The sequence below is a fragment of the Sceloporus undulatus genome, chromosome 4 (genome assembly GCF_019175285.1).
Source record: "Sceloporus undulatus isolate JIND9_A2432 ecotype Alabama chromosome 4, SceUnd_v1.1, whole genome shotgun sequence".
Lineage (NCBI taxonomy): Eukaryota > Metazoa > Chordata > Lepidosauria > Squamata > Phrynosomatidae > Sceloporus > Sceloporus undulatus.
In genome coordinates, this window is record NC_056525.1 from 168,356,680 (window position 1) to 168,379,853 (window position 23,174).

Sequence of the window (23,174 nt, forward strand, 5' to 3'; positions counted from 1 at the left end):
CTACCATGAGTATTTTGCAAACTCTACGGTGGCAGGAAATGATACTTTTAGCAGCCAAGCAGAGAGAAAAAAATTAGCTAACGTGAAAACAACTCAGGTTCACTCTGCAGCTGTTTCCCCATTCCAAATCCTCCTTCCACAGCAACTTTCATAACCCTGAAGGTTTAAAACATGGCAAAATCTTGAATTTAACTTCCCTTAAATGAAAAAGCTGCTTGAGGGGCCAATTTGAAGCAGGCAAACAGCAGCTGGGGAAAGGGTTAAGCACTGGAGTTTTCTTCCCTATTGTCCTTAACAGAAATGGATTTTGCATCTCAACAAAATTGTGGAACATGTAGCTTAAAGCTCAAGGCTTACCTATGCTCCATCTAATCTAATTTTGCTGACCCCAGCCTTGCTGAACCTGGGTCCCTCTAAGTTTTTCCCTACAATTTTCAGCATACCTGATGAATGACCATGCTAGCTGGAGGCGACGGGAGCTGTATGCCAAAACATATAGATGCTGGTAAGGAAAGGTGGTTTACCTTATAGTGGCACTCCAAGGCCTTAGCCATGAAATGTTCCCAGCCCTAGTGATATTACTAGGGTTTGCATCACCCAGTGCAATAACTCATGGTATCACACACACCTCGACCTCATCCCATAGCACACCATATAGGATTCTTAGTAACTGTTAGGGCATCACCTGGTGAGGTCCTCCTAATGATGCCCCTACCCACCCCATCAATCCTTTAATTTATAGATGTTAGATATCAAATCTGAGACAAGAACAAAATTTAAGTTATGATTTGTCCAGTACAGTATTGTTTCACAGCAAAAGAAATACCTATACTAGGGGTGGGGAACTTGTGCTTCATATATTGTTAGACAGCAACTCTCATCATTCCTAACTGATTATGTATGCTAGGCCTGATAGGAATTTCAGTCCAATAACCACTAGGAAATCACACATCTGAGAACTATGTTTAGCGGGGTCAGATACAACTCAATAAGCAGTGTCTTGTCACTATGGGAATATTCCTTGTGTTCATGAACTACCTTCCAACCACTAGGTGCTACATCCCTTTATTTCCCACCCACTGCCCATATATACAAGCCATTAAATTCTTGCCACTTTATCCAAGCCAATAAATCAGTTTGCAGTGACCCTGCAGATGAAATTACAGGACAGGGTTTGACTGTGCAAACACTGTCCTTGTTCCAGTAGTGGTACATGTACTGATTAGAGATGTGAAGGTCCAGAAAAAAATGGAAAAAATGAAAAAAAAAAAAAGGGGGGGGGAACAGAAAACAAATTCTATGATTCTTGATTCTATATAGGTTCATGATAAAGTGATACAGTTGGCCTGCCATATCCACACATTTTCCACCCACAGACTGAACCATCCACAGCTTTAAAATAGATTTTTTAAAAAAATACTAATTCCAAAAAGCAAGATTTTGCCATTGTATATAATGGATACCATTTTACTATGCCACTGTATATAATCAGACTTGAGCATCCATGGATTTTGGTATCCACAGAAAATCCTGGAACCAAACCTCAGCAGACCAAGGCCCCACCATATGTCTTTTTGAGGATGGCAAAGGCAGCAGCATTGATAATTCCCTACATAAGCAAATCACACAACTTGCTATTGTTGTATTTTTTTTTATTTAAAGTATCCAGTGGCTCATTATTCAATTCATTGTTAAAATGCTTATTACTTACTGTATATACTTGACTATACAGTACATCGAGAAATTTTGGCCCCAAAATAGCCTCCAGCATCCTGGGTAGACTTATGCATGGGGCAATCGGTCTTTCAACCAAGCCTCTGCTCAGCTGGATTGCCTCCGCAAGGGGCAGCCCAGTTGGGGAGAGCCTGTGAAGGACAAGTGATTGCCCCTCAGCCTTTCCCCGGCTGGAGTGCCTCCGCGAGGCAACGCCCAGTCAAGGAAAGGCTTCCAAGGGCACGTGTTCGCCCTGGAGTCTCTCCCTCTGGGTTGGCTCCGCAGAGAAAGCCCAGGCAGGGAAAGGCTTCCAAGGGCACGCATTTGCCCTGAAGACTCTCCCTCTCTGGGTTGCCTCCACAGGGGAAAGCCCAGGCAGGAAAAGGCTTCCAAGGGTGAGCAATCACCAGCAGTCTCTCCCCAGCTGGGCTGCCCCAAGTTCAACCCTCGACATATCCACGGGTCATATAAAAACCCACATTTTTGGCCCCAAATGTTACCCTTGACTTATACATGAGGTCGACTAATAGACGAGTATATACAGTATAAGTTATTTTTTATTTTTCTAGGAAGTGGATTCATCCAGAACACAAGAAAGTGGCAAAAATTTTGGGGAGAGAACCCCAAGGCACCTCCAAAGTAACATTATATAATGTTATCAGTTACATTGGTACTTACAGTGTTTTACTTCGAAGCTCTGTGAAATTTACCCTGCAGGGATCATATACTAAAGTTTGCACACCTTTTTCAAGTCAGCCTAGCAATTTCTTCTGAACTGGGAAAGCTGATGTGCTCCCTGTGCATAACCATATCTAGATCCTGGTCTACCCATCACAATATAGGCTCAGCAACAAATACTCACTTATATGTCCCCAAGGCCATAACTCTTACCTGTGTGACTAAGCATGTGGCGCTGTAAGGAACTTGCCCAAGGAAAAACTCTTGGACAATGAGGACACTTAATTTTCTGAACACAATTTGAGTAGGCATTCCTCTTTCCTTTTAGGGGTTTATCTTCAGCTGTCTCTCTCTCTTCCTCGCTAGTTCCATTTCTGTTAGCTACTTCCTTGAAGTCTGCAGTTGACTGGAGAAATGTGCTGAACTTATTTGTGTCTGTGGTTGCCAACATCTTCTCAATACTGGCAAACTCCCCACTTGACTCTAGGTCCACACCACTGTTGGCCTTGGTCTTGTTTTTTGTTCCTTTCTTTCTGCCTCTTTTCTTCAGAGATCCAGGACTAGGAGACTTCTGGGATCCATTTGGACTGCATGCACAATCTGCCAAATTACTGGGAATGCTGGGATCAGGCTGGACAGCAGCCATGATTGTTGTGTTTGGTTTAGAGTTCCCCGAATTATCAATCACACTGGAGTTGCCAATGGATGCCTTAGGAACTGAGTCTACAACTTCTGTTTTTAATAAAGCAGGAGCAGAGGACACAGATGAAATAATCTGTGCAATGGAAGCAAGAGGTGGCAGTTCTTTAGTTACAAGGGGCTTTGGCAAGAGAGGAGGTGGCTTGGGCCTCAAGGGTCGCAACAAAGCCGAGTTCCCCAAGAGGGATGGAGAAATGATTGGGACAGTCAAATGCAGTGGACCCTTCGGTGGCTGGGAATGTCTGAAAATTCGATTTTCCAGGTTGCCATTAGCTGGAGTAGACCACTCACAATTATGAAGGTTCTCATAGTGCCCATCAAGGGGCTCTTGCTTCTTGTACTCATTCAGGAAATCTTCACTGTCCTTTGGAGCTTTGGGGATGGACAAGTCAATGGGCTCCATGGAACAGTCATAGAGAGGAGAATCAAATGGACTCTCCTGTTTTACAAGCACAGAGTTCAGGTTTTTGTTCTTCTGAGAGAAATCTAAAGGCTCGTCAAAATTTCTAGAGAAGCTATTTGCAGTTTCAAGTTTGATCGATGGATGAGAGGGGGTGCCCCTTAAAACACCATTCTGTGATTCCAGAAAAGGTGTGATGGGCTTGCAATCTGTGTAAGTGCTGCCTTCTAGTAACTGCAGAGGGCCTGCTTGGTTCTCTGGAGGAATGCACTCCACTGCCAACACATAACTCTCTACCTCCCTCTCTGGGATGTGCAAATGCTGCTTAAGGAGATGATGGATGCAGTTCCGCTTGGCTGAGAAGGCAGTGCCACACTCCTTGCATTCAAATGGCTTCTTTTTCTGGCAGCCACTATGTGCCCGCATATGGATGCGGAGAGCACGGTAATGCTTCAGGTCCTCCCCACAGAACTTGCACACCGTGTCTGGGGAGCAAAAGGCATCTACCATCTCTGCTGCATTGCTCGCAACATACTCAATGTTCTTCTCTATCTCCTTCCTGGTTGTCTTCAGGTGCTTTTTGCGCAAATGCCTTTCACAGTTTGCTTTCACTGTAAAAGGATATTGGCAAATTTTGCAGATGTATGGCCTCTCCCCACTGTGCGTCCTCAAATGCCTGATCAGCGCTGCTTTATCAGCTGCGATGTAGTCACAGATGTTACACTGATATGGGGAGATGCCTAAGTGGGAGCGGATGTGAGCCCTCAGGACCCCAGAGAAAGGAAACACCTGGTCACAAAAACGACAGGGATACAAGACTTTCCTCATGGCTGGTGTCTTCTTGTTTGTCGCACTGGTGATGATGGCTTTGAAGTCTCGCTCTGTGACCTCTTGTTTGATCTTTGCCTCCATGGTCAAAGGCAGAAGAGCCTCGATGATGCTGTCTTGCTCCAGCTGTGTTTTCATTTCATGCTGATTCATAGGCTCCATCTTGTCCTGGGTAGAAGGGCTGGGGTTGGCTCCTGATTTACTATGTGGAAGATGAGAGTTTGAAGTTGACTCTTCCGAGTGTAAGATCGGCTTGGGTGGCACTGGAGGAAGGCTTGGACTGATGCACCCAGGTGAGGCTTGCTGAGTATTGACTAACGGAGGAGGTGTTGAAGTTGCCACCATAGTCCGAGGCGCTACTAACGGCTTTGGCTTCAGCGGAGGCATATGCTTGAATATAGACTGCACGGGTATGTGAGAAGTCTTAGAAAGCTGGGGGAGGCTGATCTGTGGGGCTGCTGAAGAAGCCATCTTTAAGATCTGCTGGATGTCTGCTAGTTCACCAGAAATAGGTTTGACAACAATGCTATTGTCAGGCTGAATTATGAAACCCTTCTGGAAAGGCTGTAGTGACAGGAGCTTTATGTTTTCCTTCGTAGGGGAAAGGACCGAGAAAGTCCCACCCACAGAGGCAGCTTCCAGAGGGGACACATTCAACTGGTTAGCACTACCAGGTCCCTGAGGTAGATTACATTTCAGTGTTCTTTGCTGCATTTCATGGACCTCACTATCTGGTGCAAGCTCCTCCTGCTTGGCAGGTTTAATGTCTTTGGTATGCTGCAGTCCCAGGGACTCCATGTAGGCCTTCAAGTTTGCATCCTCTGACGGCAGTTTGTGCTCTTCTTTTTTCTGATCAGTTGCATGGGTTTCTGTGTGCAGCTTGAGTGCCAACTGCATGGGGAATGCCTTATTACACATCTCACAGACATACCGATGAAATTCACTGGTGCACCTCCGCAAGTTTGTTTCACACCAGACCTACAAACATTAGAGAACAAACAAGAGGTTCAGTGTAAGAAAACTAACAGGATCAACTATCCTGAGGGAAGGAAAAGACATTTAGACCCCAACACCACACAATGTGTACACTACTGTCCTAGGGTTTAGCGTACAAACACAACACTTCCATTACGAGGAGGGAGCAAGGAGTGAAGACACAGGAAAAGCCCATATTCATATGACTTCAGGTTTTTTTAGATTCTCAATAGATCTGCTGTTTAAGATCTGCTGGATGTCTGATAGTTCATCAGAAATGGGTTTGACAACAATGCTACTGTCAGACTGAGTTATGAAGCCCTTTTGGAAAGGCTCTTTGATGAAAGAGTGGGAGAAAATAGAACAAGACACCCATTTGTCTCTTCAAATTGTTCATCAGTAAAATCTATTGCTATAAGCTGGGGTCTGTTTCCCTAGGTCCTCCCTACCTAGAAGCACTGCACCTTCCACCACACTTCCCATACATTTGTTTATGGCCTGTTACAGACAGCCAAAATAAAGCTGCTTCGAGTCACAGTAGAGGATGGTGTTTCAATGATGCAGCACCAGCGTCCTAAGAGTCGAAGCCCCCAAAGAGCCACGGTCCGTCCATTAGGGCTGAGCTGGCGTTGGTGCGACTTCTGGACTCTTAGGACGCGTGCATCATTGAAACACCATACCTCTACTGTGACTCGAAGCAGCTTTATTTTGGCTGTCTGTAACAGGCCTTTATGTTACTTTAAAAAAAGCCCTCCAGCACACTCTATGAAATTTGGAGGGCAGTATCAACACCACTTGAGATGGGGCCTAGCCTGTTTTAGGCCTAAAGAAGTCATTTCAAATTTGAAAAATGCCCCTGTCAACTGCTCCCCCATGTGGTAAAAATTACTTCTCAACCTCCAGAAGTGAGAAGTTTTTAATCAACAACCAATTTTTTTTATTCTTGTTCATTTTAGCAAAACTGACATAATCACCATCATCATTAATATACAAACATATAACAATAGCATCCAATAATACTTCCAAACATAAAGACAAACAAACATTAAAACAAAGTTATTAACCTATTACTCCCTGGAACTCCGTCCCCCATCTAAAGTGCGCATGTGAGCACACAGACACCACAGAGCAAATTGACTTCCCACCCTCCAACAATGAAATGGTGAAATATAAAAAGAGATTCACTTCCTTACCAAAAAACTATCCTTAAACTTCTAATATTTACATCATTTTTTAAAAGGAAGGTATAAAAACGCTTGAGATTTTGAACAATAATCAACATAAAAATTAATCACAGGAAGAGACTAGGATCTCCCTTGAGATCACACAGGCTTAGACATTACTACTAACATCTGTTTGCATCATTCAAAGACTGAACTTGGCTAATAGGCTATCAAGTTGCTGCCCCCCAAGTTTACAGAGGCCCATTTGCAAGACATCTAGTTGCTTGACCTTCTTTCCAAGGTGAGCATCTGTGTCAATGACCTCTGTTCACAAGGAAGGCCAAGTTCCGCATGAGCTAATGCTCTGATATGTATACAGAGAAGGATGATTATCTAACCAGCCAACAGTGATGTGAGAACAATATACATCAATAAGACTCCAATGCGAAACAGCACATAATGTGCTCTTGGTACTCCACAGATAGCATTCTGGAATTCATCATGCTAATAGCAAAGGCAGGCATACTGGAAAGATACCTATGTATGTACCTATGTACTTATTTGACCTAGCATAGCATAGGATTGTGGAGATTATCCTCTGGAGGTCCAGGAAAATGACGTCTTCCTCCTCCTCCTCATCCCCTGGTCCCTTAATGGCTATGGGGAGAAAATGTCCAGCCCAGACCAGCCAGAAAACAAATAAGTTGAGCATGATGGGAGGGAGCATGAAACATTGTGTCTCAATCAAAGTGTGTTATACATTTAAAATTCCGCTTACATACATCCCACCTCAATGTTTTAAGTGCCTAAACCCAAGGAAATGTGGTCAAAGTATTTGTATAGCCACATGCTCAGCTGTTTCCACGTTATTTCCTTATTTAGTTTGTTATTAGAGCGTTAACAACCATCCTCCAAGTTTTCTGCTTACTACTGAAGGATTTTCTACAGAATGTAGACACAGGAAGATTTTGTTGTTGTTAACCATCTTTGAGTCAATCACAACCCATGGCGACCCTGCTGATGAGACATCTCCAAGACCTCCTGTCCTCCACTGCTCTGCCCAGTTCCTGCAAACTCATACTCATGATCTCTTTAATAGAGTCCATCCATCTAGCCTGTGGCCTTCCTCTCTTTCTACTTTACTCCACCTTTCCTAGCATTGTTGTTTTTTCCAATGATTCATGCCTTCTCATGATGTGTCCTAAGTATGACAGCTTCAGTTTTGTCCTCTTGGCTTCCAGGGAGATTTCTGGCGATCTGCTCTAGGACCCATTTGTTTGTCATTTTGGCTGTCCATGCAGTCCTCAGCACGCTTCTCCAGCACCATATCTCAAATGAATTGATTTTTCTATTATCTTCTTTCTTAACTGTTCCACTCTCACATCCACACATGGTAATAGGGAATACAATGGCTTGTATAATTCTAATTTTTGTGCTCAGTTGTATATCTTTGTATTTTAGGATCTTTTCTAGTTCTTTCATAGCTGCCCTCCCCATTCTTAATCTTCTTCTGATTTCCTGCCTGCAGTCTCCGTTCCTATCAATGTTTGATCCCAGGTATGAGAAATCTTTTACTATTTCTATTTCCTCATTGTCTAGGTCCAATTTGTGTAGGCTCTTTATCGCCATTATTTTTGTTTTCTTTATGTTCAACAGTAAGCCTACCTCTGTACTCTCTTCCTTGATCTTTTTCAGTAGTTGTTCCAGGTCTGTAAGGTTTTCTGCTAGTATTATGGTGTCATCTACGTATCTTAGTTTGTTGATATTCCTTCCTCCTATATCTACTCCTCCTCCTTCTGTGACCAAACCTACTTTTCTTACAAATTAAGTACTGTATGTCAATTTAAATCAAGTCACCTACCTGATCATGCAAGTGCCTGTCGCCATCCTCCACAAATTAAATGTAACAAAAACTGATACAACTCAGCTAGTAAGCCAATAATAATAATAATAATAATAATAATAATAATAATAATAATAATAATACCTGAGAAATGCGTGGAAATTTCTTACAGGAGAAGTCGGTGAATCCTAGATCGTGGAAGCCTGCTGGAATTGAAGGGTTGTTCTGAATAAAAGGCTTTCCCGTTGGGTCTTTTGGAAGTTGTTTATGAATAGCTGCATTATGCCGTAACAAGCCCCTGTGTGTGCGGAAGGTAATACAACAGATGTCACACCTAGACAGGTGGAGGAGAAAAAGATCATGTTAAAAATTTTGGCTGTCAAATGGTTCAACCAGTTAGGTGTACAAGGTATATAACCACACCAACAAAACCAGATTGCTATTAAACAGATTACTATCTACTACCATCCTCTTCATTATCTTCTGCTGCAAAAATGTAACTGGTATAACCATGGAAAACTATATGTTGACAAAGGCTGTAGCAGTCCCTTCTCACCTAAGGTAAGTAAGCCAATTTCTTTGGACAAACAGTCAAGTGGCAAGTTTTATCTATCTTTCTTCTGTTATTAGAAAGTCAGCAGCCCTTTGAAGGTACAAAATGAGGGGGGGGACTATGCCATTGGGTCAGTGATGTCAGCGCTTGATTAGATTTACACCAGAGTCAGGTCCTATACTTCATGCTACTCCTATACCACTGGAAAAGTGAGGGCAGGGAAAGGGAAATTGCTACTGCAGGAATGCAACACAGAATAGGCAGCTACCCTTTAATTATTATTTCCTGAGTTGAACAAATATAGACAAGCAAATGGAAGCATCAGACCACAGTATCTTTAAGGTAACGGAGGTGTACCCAGCTTGTAAACAACAGAACTTAAGTCCATGGCATGCTCTCAACAAAACTGGTTCTGTTACCTGCCTGAAATAATAAATAGAACAGTGGACTACTTCCAGTTTGGTAAGTGATACACTCTGTAGGGTTGTTTAAAGGGCTGGTCATAGGCATTCTGGCACCTCATCTCCCTTTCTTTTTGCTTCACTCCTTAAATTCCTGGGCCCAGTAACAATTACATGCCCTTCCTTGCTGGATCACTAGATTTTTGAACTCTTCTGGGTTTGTTTCACCACATCCATAGAATCATAGAATCATAGAGCTGGAAGAGACCACAAGAGCCATCCAGTCCAACTCCCTGCCATGCAGGAAATTTCAATCAAAGCATCCCCAACCGATGGCCATCCAGCCTCTGTTTAAAAACTTCTAAGGAGGGAGACTCCACTACACTCCGAGGAAGTGTGTTTCACTGTCGAACAGTCCTTATTGTCAGGGAAGTTCCTTCTAATGTTGAGGTGGAATCTCTTTTCCTGGAGCTTGCATCCATTGTTCTGGGTCCTGTTCTCTGGAGCAGCAGAAAACAAGCTTGTTCTCTTCTCAATATGACATCCCTTCAAATATTTAAACAGGGCTATCGTATCACCTCTTAACTTTCTCTTCTCCAGGCTAAACATCCCCAGCTTCCTAAGTGGTTCCTCATAGGGCATGATTTCCAGACCCTTCACCATTTTGGTCGCCCTCCTTTGAACACGCATGTTCTTCCAATCAACCCTCAGTGGCAGGTCTTCATTTGTGGCACATACACTGGCACACAAATGACTACTACCACCTCACTGACAACTTTTCTCTTTTTTTCTAATGTAGAAACAGTATTTCTTTTTTGCATACCATACTGAAGGGCCCACAAGTTTAAATTGAAAGAGAACTCCAAAGTATTGACAAAGAACTTGTACCAAGCATGAAAAAATATCCCCCAGGGCAATTCAAATTGTCAGGGTAGTATCTATCTATTTCACATAATATTGTGAAAATTAGTATAAAAGTTGAATCAATTGGGCAGAAACATGGTGTGCACTTAGACCACAGGAGCAACCATTGAGGCAGCAAGGGCACATAAGGGTAGTATGTACACTTATCAATAATACTATATTTAGACCATGCATGCAAATCCTTCACAGAAAGAGGAAAGTGATGGTCAGTAGAAATAGCGACAACACTGAACTGGGCACGAGTAAATCATGGAGATGTAAAATTTTAAAGCCATTTTGCACACCACAATAGAAAAAAGTAATGGGGGGGGGGGATGGAAGAAAAGCAATATTAGCACCCATAACAGATTGAAACTCTCTTTGTTACTTTATGAACATAAAATGTGTCGTGTGTTTTGATTTAGCATAAAACTATCTCAGAAAATGGTTATAAATTACATTTACATTTAAAAAAAAAGATCTTACAAATGGAGCTACAAGAACCTCAGCTGCAACACCTAAACTACAGTATATGGAACTTTTTTGGTCTTGCCAGTACTGTATACTGATTCGAAAAACACCAAAAACAGTATCAAACTCAGAAAGAACAGCAAAAAACATAGACAAAGAAAATGATTTTGTCTCCTTTAGTCCTCCAAGCACACATAAAGCACTCATTCGGGTTTTTTTTAAATGAGAGAAGGAAACCAAAACCAGGAATTACAATGATCTGATACTGTACATCAGCGCTTGTTAAGCTATCAGATGTGAGCTGAACTGGCTTTTCCCTCCCTAATATACAAGGGACCAGTACGATATTTGTGCCCATTGGCTACAACTATTTCTTTCTTTCCTGGAAACTCATAATGGACTGGGAAGACATTGGATCATGGACTGGCACTAGTCTACTAACTGCTACATACTTTCAGTAGCAGTGCTATGCACAGCCTTGCATAAAAGGCTACTTGCTAACATTACTTTTAAAAATAATGTGGGTAGGAATATGAACACATCTTAAATATCTTATTCATCATTCTAAAAAAATAAGGCTGGGGGGGGGGGGGTTAATTTTTCCAGTTTTTTTCCTGGGTCTCCTCATTTCTAGTAAATCTCCTCTGAACATGTGACTGCCTTGTTTCCTTTCTGGTGGCAAAAAGTTTTAAAGGCTCTAGCAATTCTACTGCAACCTAGACAACTGCAATTTGTATGTTCAGACTCATCAAGAGGAAGAAAAAATCTCAGAATTACTGAACATAATGAATATATGACACACACCACAAAGCCAGAAAGCTTTCCAAGTAACACTCAACACCTGTTGTCATGACTGGAAATGGAAACTGAAACAAGAGCTAGAGGAAGTCACCCAGAAACTTTTCAAACTGCCTCTATCAGCCAGAGACACTTGATTTCAACACACCATTCCTCCCAAGACCTCCCAACTACTCTCTGGCACCTTGTTTCTAAATCTCACTCATAAAGACAATAAGGGTCATTGTAAGTGCACTCCCAAGGCCTGGAAGATGGAGATAAAGCTGTAGCCTTTTGGCTTTTAGGAATTAGGGTTTACCAGTCTTACATGGGTTTGTCAGGAGGTTGCAATGAAACTATCAGAGAGTCAACAGCTTGTAGATATGATAGCATGGGGGCCGGGAAAATATTAACAAATTCTAATGTTTTAGCTACTGATCTCAATCAGGCTGGCATCACACTAATCTCCCAACCATCAAGAACCTCCAGATTCACAGCAAGGCACAGACAGCTCAAGGAAAAGTGAACACAAACTCACTCCTGACACCACAAATCCATCCAAAAAAAGTTTAGCCCACTTAAAAAAATTTAGCCTGTCTTCATGTATGTCAATGCCAGTTCCTTACAGTTTAAGTAGAGTTTGGCAGTTTGCTAAGGAAAAACACTGGAGTAGAAGGTGAGACAACTTTTGGCGCCCACTTTAGGTAACAAAATGTCTTGGTCCAACACTGCAAAGCTCATAAGACTGAGAACCAGAATACAGATGAAGTCCTGTAAGGTAATGAAAGTAACCTATTTTTGAGCACAAAAGTAGCTTTAAACAAAAAGGACCTGTCTAATGACTTTTTGAATGGGTAAAGAGAAGAAGCTGGATAGATCAGCTGAACAAGCTTTTGAAACATATGGTAATACTTTGGGCAAGATGATGGTAAAGGAAAAGGAAAAAGAAACACTTCCACTCTAACAATATCCCACACAGACTGTCAGGTCAAATATAGATGAGTTAGTAACATAAAGCAGAGACTGAAATAGACAGAGGGATTTAATACAACTGTTAACTGAAGTGACAGCTAAAGATATATATATATATATATATATATATATATATATATATATATATTATATATATGCAATGCAGTTTTCCAGGTGTTCTATTCGAACAGTCAGATTTAGGAAAGAATAACTAACACCGATTATTTTCTCAATACCAACATGAAATAGTTTAAATCTCTGTGGACAGGAAGGACACAGCAGCAGCAACAAGTAGGAAGAACGTTTTTCACCAACAATAAAAGCAAACAGCCGAATGGTTTGCACAATATGATTTATACAGGATTGCTCCATAACATATTCATATTAATACAAAAAAGATGTACGCATACACCTTATTCCTTTAAGCTACATGTTCAAGTGACATTTTGCACTAGGATATAATACCAAGAGCTGAAGATTTTGTTACTCCAAAAGGTTAAAAAAAAAAGTACTATCTACAGTTGCCCCCCCTAACTCACAGGGGATCTGTTCCAACCCCACCTGCGAGTTAGGAGATTCGCAAATAATCCAGCCCCATTAAAATGAATGGGGTGCGCTCCTGTGCATGAGCATAGGGCGCGCACCATGGGAGCGTGCTCCATTCACCTCAATGGCGGGTCGCCCTTCCGCGGATCATCAAGTCCACAGATTTCAGGTCTGCAGACTTAGAGGGATGACTGTATTCCTCCTTTGTTTTTGTTCTTTAAAAAAGAAGCATGTCTAAAAATTGAAAGTGGTTATATTAAATGGGGGTTCAAGGGTAGATCTATAAGGCCAGTATTTTCCCTTTTATGTCACTCAATTAAACCCTAATTACAAATTTATATTTCAGTGCAATCTGTTGGTTTGAAGTGGAAAGGTTTAAGTTCTTATTTGCCACACTCCCATTGAAATTAAAACTATCACAGAAATGTTTAACGTTATCCAAAATGTTACTCTTCCCATGTTAGTCAGTGCTTGCTTCCATATATTAGGCCTGGAAGACCTTTTTAAAAATAGGTCACACACAGGTGTTAGCAACTGGAAGAAAAAGCTTAAACCCAAGCTGATCCAAAGAGAGGCTTAGCAGTTCACATCAAAACAGCAGTGAAGTAGAAGAACACATTGGTTGTTGGAGAAATTATTTTCTTAACCTTAAAAAGTGTTCCTTTGCTTGAGAGAGAGAGAGAGAAGGGAGGATTAAAGTCATTTCAAGGAGGAAGAAGAGAGGCAAGGTTGTTTTTTTTCCATAGTTATACTGCAGCATTGAAATAAGGAACACTAGTTAGTACTTTAAAGCCAAAGGCTTATACCCTGTTGAAAGGATTTCATTGTTCACCCTTGTTAAAATGTGCACTGGTTTATGTCCCTGTTAACACCAGCCAGTTTGCCACATTGCTCTCCTTTCAGGACAAAACTCTCCTCTGTCTCCCAAGCGCAGGGCTCTGAGAAATGGCATCAAACATCTGCCCTCCTCTCCACATTTAAGAGCAAACAGAGGGATGGAGCAGTGGCAATTCTCACTACTGCTGTGAGGGAAGAAGTCCCTCAGAGGAAGAAGACAATGGCGAAAATCTGGCACAAAGAGAGCTGACAAGATGACCATTATTCATCAGCTTCATTAGAAACCTTCCCTTGTAAGTATGCACAGTTATTTCCTCACAACAATGTGCCAGGCATTGCGGAGAAGTGATGCAATTCCTCTACCTACCTAAACAGTTCCATACTCAGAGGGATGAGAGAGGACCATCTGAAGTTGCTGAGGATGCAAAATAGCAAACTCCCATGACTCTCATGGCTGAACAGCGGTCTAAATCTATAACAGCTTTGAATTTGGTTTAACGGAAAGTTTTCAATATATTTATTTTTTTGTAAAGGTAATCATAGTTGGATAAGAGCTTTGTTAATGAAGCAAATGAGGCTGTTACAAACATATGGCTTGGGAGGAGACCAAGCAAAGCACGAGTGAGTGATTTTACACAGAATGGATAAGACAAGAAGGGATCTAATGAGGTTTCACTTGCACTAGTCCTAATCAAGCATCATCTGTAAAGTATCTCATCCTTACAAACTGGATGGGAGGTAAGTCCAACTATATCCACACATTGGTGGGGTTGAGATAGCGCTACAGTTCATTTTTATAAAGAGAGACATAATGCATATTGGAAATATAGAGCTGCACCCATCCCCACATAACTTTTCTTGTGAAGAAATGGCAGAGATTCATATTGTTAGTGTGTGTCTTTACATTGTTTCCAATTTATAGCAATCCGGTCAGGGACGTAGTCAAGGGGGGGGGTTCTTGGGGTCTGGACCCCCCCTTCCGTTAGATAAAATGAATGGTGTGTGCTGCTGCACCGCTGCACCCAAGCCCCATTATAATGGTGGCACTTAGTCTGGACCCCCACCCCCACCCAAAATCCTGGCTACGTCCCTGATCTGGTGGTTTGAGTGTTGGACTAAAACTCTGGAGACCAGGGTTTGATTCCCATTTCAGACATGAAAACCCACCGGGCGACCTTGAAGAGGAAAACTGTTGTGGTTGGAATCCCTCAATAATAAATTGGTTCTCCTACATACGCACTTGCCTCAATAGTAAATTGGTACACACACACCTGTTTTTTGTTCATATTCAGTAGGCCATGAAAACTCATTGAGTGGCCTTGAAGAGGAAAGCTGTTGTGGCTGGACTCTAAATAATACTGTATATACTCGACTATAAGTCAACCTCATGTATAAGTCGAGGGCATGTTTTACAGCCAAAATTATGGATTTTGATATGACCCATGGATAAGTTGAGGATAAAATCTAAGGGCATGTAACAAAGGATCTAAAGAATGATGCAAAGGAAAACAATGCCAAAGAACTTACAAAATTGTAGCAGGCATAACTGTGCTCAAAATAAAGGCTGGCTGCTGAATGAGAGAATAGAGGAGGGGCAGTGATTCCAGGACAGATTACAATTTTGCCTTTCACAGGGGATGGTTCCTTTTTTAAAGATAAGAGTTAAAGTACAATACTTACAGTACCTATATGGACCCGTGGATAAGACAACAGTTTTTTTGGATCAATTTTTTGACTAAAATTTCTAGACTTATACATGAGTATATACAGTAAATTGGTTCTTCTTCATACATACTTGCCTCTAGTAAATTGGTGTACACACAGACACACATAACTTGTTTTGTTGATCTTCAGTAGGCCATGAAAGCCCCCTGGGTGACCTTGGGCAAGTTGCACTCTTTTCAGCCTCAGGGGCAAACCTCTCTGAAGAAACTTGCCAAGAAACCCCTGTATAGGGTTGCCTCAGGGTCACCATAAGTCTAGAAGGACTTGGAAGGCACTCAAGGAATCCCAAGTACTAACTGTAAGAAACGTCCTTTCTAGTTGCCAAATTTTACATTACAATATCATTACGATTGCAGTCCCATTCACTCTTATCTGGGCGCAAGTTGCACTGGACCAAGCAGGATTTCCTTCCAAATGGTTTACTTTGAAGTACATCCTGCTAAATCCAGTGCAGCTTGTGCCCAGATAAGAGTACATGGGACTGCAATTGTAATGGCTATGGTATAATTCTTGAAGGCACCAGATTGCGGCTGATCTTGGAAGCTAAGCAGGGTCAGGCTGGTAAGTATTTGAATTGAAGATTGCCAGATGATTTAGGTTGTGTTTCAGAGGAAGGCATTAGCAAACCATCTCTGAATATTCCTTACTTAAGAAAATGCTATGAAATCAATGGGGTTGCTTTAGGTTGAAGATGCACACATATACAGAGTAAAGCTGCCTTAACAAGTGCATGATGATTGTTGAGAGCTATTATTGTTTTCAAAAATCTTTTCTAAGGCTGGTCAATTAATAGCCCCTGCACTTAAAATATTCCAAGTTCAGCTGAAACTCTTAAAACATTTTAAGAAACTGGACAGCCTCCCTGTCAAACTTTGCTTCTGGCATCTCAGAGAAGGGGATAAGTGGGTCAATATGTTATCGTCCAGTCTGGAAATATACAGCTCTGGGATATATAAAAAGTTCTTGACTGGCTATTTATTCAGGATGCTAATGAAGATGTCAGCCTAGTTCAGCACTCATAATGTTTCTGTGTGATAACTATATTTCAGAGGAAAGAAAGCTTCTGGGACAAAAACTTAGGAGTTTTCTTTCCTGCTGAAATCACTTGATTCATTAGTCAAAATTGACCCAAGTTTTTATTCTCTGCAAATACATTATATCAACCTTTTGCTAAAAATCTATAATACTATAATAAGTAACCTATTTTTTCTTTTCCAACTATCCTCCTCCACTCAAACATGAACTCATCAAGCCAGCTCTACTTCTTGTTTAGCCCCCCCCCCCCCCCAGAATATCTGGAGAATAATGTACATTTTAGAACACTGGTAAACTGACTCAATTTTATCATTTTATTTGCTTTTAATTTTAGAGCATTTCCAGACCTCATTGCAATGAAAACAGGAAGTATATTACTGTATTAAATATACCAGAAAAAACATGTCAAAAGTGGTACAGTTTTTTTTAAAGCACCTTCCTTCTTTAGGCATGATACCACCTCACTTCTACAAACTGATCCTGCTAGTAGACTATACATAACCAATATAACCATAGGAATAATTCAATTTTCAACCAACAAATATTTTATAGGTGAAAAAACACTCTAAATTATTGTTCTCATCAAAATCGTAATGTTGTAAACCTTCTAACACATGTCTCGATGGTATCATATCTGTATATGACAACTGGAGCAGAATCTACAGACAAAAAATTAATTAACAATTCCAAATTTCTCAGAGACTGAACAAGAGCCAACAAATAGTTCTTATTAGAAAAAATGTATTATCTTTTCTTCCATTTGGTAACACATTGCATTGAATGATCAAACAATTATTAAAATTTTCCATGCTCAATCCATCAACAATAATTTTGGAGGCTATGTCAGTATTTAGCACACCTAACAAAGAAGATTCAGCATTATCTTCAGTATGTACTGTTCAACATCTTTATCAATGACTTGGAGGAAAAAATTGGGGGAATACTTATCAAATTTGCAGATGACACTAAATTAGGAGGAATAGCTAATACTCCAGAGGACAGGATCAAAATTCAAAATGACCTGAATAGACTAGAAAGCTGGGCCAAAGCTAACAGAATGAACTTCAACAGGGAGAAATGTAAGGTACTGCACTTAGGGCGAAAAAATGAAATGCACAGATATAGGATGGGAGACACCTGGCTTAAGGAGACAACATGTGAAAGGGATCTAGGAGTCCAAGTAGACCACAAGCTGAACATGAGTCAACAGTGCGATGCGGCAGCTAACAAGGCCAATGCGATTTTAGGCTGCATCAATAGAAGTATCGTATCTAGATCCAGGGAAGTAATAGTGCCACTATATTCTGCTCTGGTCAGGCCCCACCTGGAATATTGTGTCCAGTTCTGGGCGCCACAATTCAAAAAGGACATTGAGAAACTGGAGCGTGTCCAAAGGAGGGCAACTAAAATGGTGAAAGGTCTGGAAACCTTGCCCTATCAGGAACGACTCAGGGAGCTGGGGATGTTTAGCCTGGAGAAGAGAAGGTTAAGAGGTGATATGATAGCCCTATTTAAATACTTGAAGGGATGTCATATTGAGGAGGGAGCAAGCTTGTTTTCTGCTGCTCCAGAGACTAGGACCCGGAGCAATGGATGCAAGCTGCAGGAAAAGAGATTCCACCTCAACATTAGGAGGAATTTCCTGACTGTAAGGGCTGTTCGACAGTGGAACACACTTCCTCGGAGTGTAGTGGAGTCTCCCTCCTTGGAGGTCTTCAAGCAGAGGCTGGATGGCCATCTGTCGGCGATGCTTTGATCTGGATTTCCTGCATGGCAGGGGGTTGGACTGGATGGCCCTTGCAGTCTCTTCCAACTCTATGATTCTATGTGACACATCATGCTCTTAAGGTCACACAGTTTGCTAAACAAGCTTCTAAAATTAGAAAAGACTTTCCAGACTCCAACCTCAAACTGCAAGGGTGACAAACTGGGTTGATCTGACATGAAACCGACAATCTTTGATAACCTTTTATTGATAGACCTTTTCTGACCTACTGCACTTGCAATATTACGATTGCTGTAGCTTTGAGTGATGTCAACTTAGTTTTATGCACCAATGTATGTCTCTATTTTTTATACACACATTCACACACTCACACTGTGATCTTTACATTCTTGCAGTCCACTTCACACATCAGGCAAAGCATGAGTTTGTCTATAAAAATTCAACCAACTACCACAATAAAAAAGTAATAGCTAGACAGCCACAGAAAATTAATAAGGGCTAATTTCACATATTATAACTCTGAGAGCCAATAAATAGTGCTGAATTTTGGGTAAAACAGTCTGGATCAAACATGGTGTAAGACACACTGAATGACCCCTGGCCAGTCACTGTATTTCAACGTACACTATCTTAGAAGATTATGTTGAAAACACAATGGAATGCAAGGGGAAAGATACAAATATAGTAAAAAAAAAAAATACAGTGGACCCTTGTTATACGCTGGGGTTTGGTTCCAAGATCTCCCGTGGATAACAAAATCCGTGGATGCTCAAGTCCCATTAAATATAATGACATAGTAAAATGTTGTCCCTTATAAAAAATGGAAAATCAAGGTTTGCTATTTGAAATGTATACCTTTTTTTTAACATTTTCAAACTGTGGATGCTTGAATCCGTGTATAAGAAGGGCCGACTGTATAATGCAAATGTAAAATGCAACAACACTATTCTCAGAAAACCCTTTGCAGATAATCTGACTCAACTTCTTCGGCTGAAGCTATTGAGAGAAGGCATTATTTTACAGGCTGAACACCAACTCTAAGCCACAAGGAGGGGAGAGGTGGGGATTTAAAAAGAAGAAATCTAGTGTATGAGACCACTGCTTGTTTTCCCTATTGGTGGTGTGGCATTTCCCAGGTCAGCTAATTATATCATCACTTCTATATAAATGTACTAAAATAGCCTGAGCCCCACTGGCTGGGCAGGCTGCAAGGAAAACTGCTGCCTTAAAATAATCCTAGCATTTGGGGGGGGGGGGGGGAGCCAGGATGAAAAGGACAGTGTTTCACCACCTCTTAGAGATGATAATGGTCCCTGAGAAGACATCCTTGCTCTATCTAGTTAATGCCCACTAACTGGGGCATGTCTTCAGGATAATTCAAAGGGATGAGAGGCTAAACTTCAAGAGTTAATTCCAGGGTAAGTGCCTCAATGCTCCAGCCCATTGTCAACATAACAAAGGGCTCTATTATCCCCACCAAACCCCCCAAGAGAGTTGTCCTTGCAATAATGATCAGACAAAGATGCATAATTTAAAGGTTTTACCCCATCAAAAGAGACTGTCCTCAAAAAAGAGGGGAGTCTCTTTCACCTAATCAGTGGCTTAAGCATCTGTTTATTTTTCAGTGAGTAAACAAAGCCTCCAGAAAGGTTCAGACCTCCAGATTTTGCATGTTAAAAGATAATACTGCTCACAGACCAAGGTAATGCCAGCCTTTTCTTCTTTTTACATTGGTCTGGGAATTAAGTTGCTAATTGGGCCATGGAAAGAAGTAAGAGCCACCCCTATTATTTACAGCTTCCCTTTGCAGAAGTCCAGAGGTAAGGCGACTCTCCAGATCTTGCTGTACTGTATTTATAATACAACACATGGTTGTATTTATTAATGTTAATTATGAAGAGAAAGAGTGTGAACTGGCAAAGACTCTGTTAAATCTCACATATGCTACTGGCAAAAATTAATTATTGTTTTAGATACAAAACAAATAATATGGAAAAATGCCTGCACAAATAGTTTTCTGGTAAACAGGTGCCCTGGGAACATAACTACACATCCACTAGACCAATGGTTCCCAATATTTGGTCCTCCATATGTTTTAGACTTCAGCTCCAATAACTCCTGACTGTTGGCCAAGTTGGCTGGGATCTAAAGTCCAAAATAAATGGAGGACCAAAGGTTGAGAACCACTGTACAGAGATGGGTTCAACATATGCAGCTGAATTTCTAAAGCTATGTCGAATAATCTCAGGATATATATTGTCATGGGAAATATGGTCTTGAAAAGAAAGGAATTCCCTCACACTTAAAAGAATTGTAAGGAGGTTTATGGGCACATTTAAATCTTTAAAACCCTACACAGCTTGAGTCCAGACTATCTGAAAAAAACACATCTATATGAGCCTGTCCTGCTCTATGATGTTTGTGCCAGACAGGCTTTCTCTTGGTCCAGGAAGGTAAAGACCTTTTTATTTAAGGAGGCATTTATTTAAGGAGGCATTTGTTTTAAGTATGTTGCCCCAGTTAGAGCTTCTGGGGGTGGGTGGGTAATTTTTCATTTTATTATGTTTTAAGTGTATTTTTAATGCTGGTTTGTACTAATAGCCTTTAAGTTGTATTGTACTTTTAAAATGTTTTATGCCCCTTTGGATCCCATATGGAGACGAGGAGAGGATATACATTAATAAATAAATTTGGCAAATAAATATATCAGCCCATGACATATTTTAAAGTCTGTATGCAAATACTGTTTTATTTACATTTATTTATCTGTCTGTCTGTCTATCTATCTTTCTATCTACCTAAATCTATATGTATTGATTTAATTTAAATCCTACCTTTCTCCCAGCACAAGTTTCAAAGTAACTATGGTTCAGCCTGTTTCCATTACTTTCTTTATTTTATTTTTAAAATGCAGTATTAAAAGGGGGGGGGGGGGGTTAAGTCAACTGTTGACTTATGGTGACCCCATGAATTTCATGGGGTTTTCTTAGGCAAAAAATATACAGAGATGGTTTTACCTGTTCCATCCTCTGAAATATAGCCTACTGCACCTGGTATTCATTGGTGGTCATCCATCCAAGTACTAACCACAGCTGACCCTGTTTTAGCTTCCAAGCTCAGATGGGATCTAATGCCTTTAGGGCATTTAGGCCTATTATTATTGATAGAGCATCTGTTGCATTATTCACATGTGTTATTTCAATAAATGCTACCATGTATTATCCATATCAGGAAGGTGATAGTTCAGTGTGGTGGAGTGGGAACTGAATTGACTTTTAAAATTAAACTTGCAAACATAAAAAAGAAGTAAAAATATATGTCAAGCTGAATTCATTGTGAATACAAGATGACAATATAACCTCAATTCACTAAGAACAGGTACCTAATATCTAATATATGGTAATACATAGAATATCATATATAAAATGATGGTGATAATAACATTCAGAAATTATTCTCACAAAGCGAAACAAAAAAGGCCTCTTGTTTCACAACACAAATACTGCACAAAATGAAAATCAACAGTACATGAGCCCCCATCCCCCACTTTGTCATACAGATAGGAAAACCAGGTATAGAGGTTATGAGATCACACAACAAATACATAACATAACCTACGGTGAGATTCCAGTTTATTTAGAAGCAATCCATACATCAACATGAAATACCTCTCTTGTCACAAACCATTTCTTATTTCTTACCTCAAGGAGGTATCTGGGTGTGCTTCCATGTGGGATTCCAGCCCATATTTGCAAGAAAATTCCTTGAAACACACTGGACAACGATAAACTTCCTCAGCTTTCTTCTCTGTTTCTCCACTTTGTGATTCCTCCACAACCTGCTAGGGAGAGAATGGAATAGTCTCACTTGCAAGCCCAAATTCAGACAATTTTTTAATTATTATTTATTATGGCATTTATACCCCGCTCTTCAGCCATAAAGGCTATCTGATCGGTTTACAATTATTATTTTTAATAAGACGGTTTCCTGCTCTCAGGCTTACAATAAGTTCAGACAGACAGCAAATTTCACCTTGCATTTATTTCAGTGGTTCAAGACTTTGTTACAAGCTATAGCAGTGGTGGCGAACCTATGGCACACGTGCCAGAGGTGGCGCTCAGAGCCCTCTCTATGGCACATGTACCGTCAACCCAGCATAGAGTTTACTAGAGTTTGTTATTGAAAAGTCAGAGGGACGTAGCACTTCACGATAAATATGTGGGTTTGGGGTTGCAGTTTGGGCACTCGGTCTCTAAAAGGTTCACCATCACTGAGCTATAGAAACATGCTTGCACAAAATGGCTGAATGACAACTGGTACATGTTTACTAGACCTGCCTTTCTAAATTACATTGCAAAAAAAAAAAATAAAAAAAAAATCTCACAGAAGGGAAGACATTAAAAGTTTCCTGAAAACAGCCAATTTGCTGCTTTTCATTCCTCTCCCTTCTCAGTGGTACCTATCACAAAGAATATGAACATATGAAAGGGCTTGTTATATAATGCTCCCATACCAAAGCACTCCAAAGTTCATATGCAACAGAAGGGACCATTACCACTCATTACATTTAAGGGATTGTGGAGGAAGAAGCCCCTGTGAAATTGTTCTGAAGGGCAAATTATAAAAGCAGAAGAAACAAAAAATGCAGACAAAACAAAAAAGATTCCCTCAAGTGGCTTTCTTAATACTTCAAGCCTTCCTGTTTCCCTGTGTCTGTGAAAGGCCAGCTACTGCAGCCTTGGGAAGAACCATACATTATCCATTTTGTATTTTCTGTGTGTACAAACTATACAACATATCCTCCAGATAGAATTCATATTGGTAATAGATGGAAATCAGTTTAGAGATGAAGGAACCCAGTATTGTACTGCTAGAATATGCACCTGGCGAAAGAGACACAAAACCATGATACTTCTATTTCCTGTCACT

At 40.7% G+C, this 23,174-nt stretch overlaps 1 protein-coding gene across 7 annotated transcripts in view; it reads right to left on the reverse strand.

The window, feature by feature from the left end:
* Positions 1 to 23,174, reverse strand: part of RREB1 (ras responsive element binding protein 1) — a 170,320-nt gene that overhangs the window by 20,079 nt on the left and 127,067 nt on the right. For 5 of the 7 annotated variants that reach the window (XM_042464651.1, XM_042464655.1, XM_042464650.1 and 2 more), the window contains 3 exons: positions 21,947 to 22,086; positions 8,444 to 8,633; positions 2,605 to 5,296 (listed from right to left, as the gene is read on the reverse strand). In XM_042464651.1, coding sequence (XP_042320585.1) covers positions 2,605 to 5,296; positions 8,444 to 8,633; positions 21,947 to 22,086 — 3,022 coding nt within the window. Of the gene's footprint in view, positions 1 to 2,604; positions 5,297 to 8,443; positions 8,634 to 21,946; positions 22,089 to 23,174 lie in introns of all 7 variants that reach the window. The other 2 variants (XM_042464654.1, XM_042464656.1) reach the window with 2 other exon arrangements.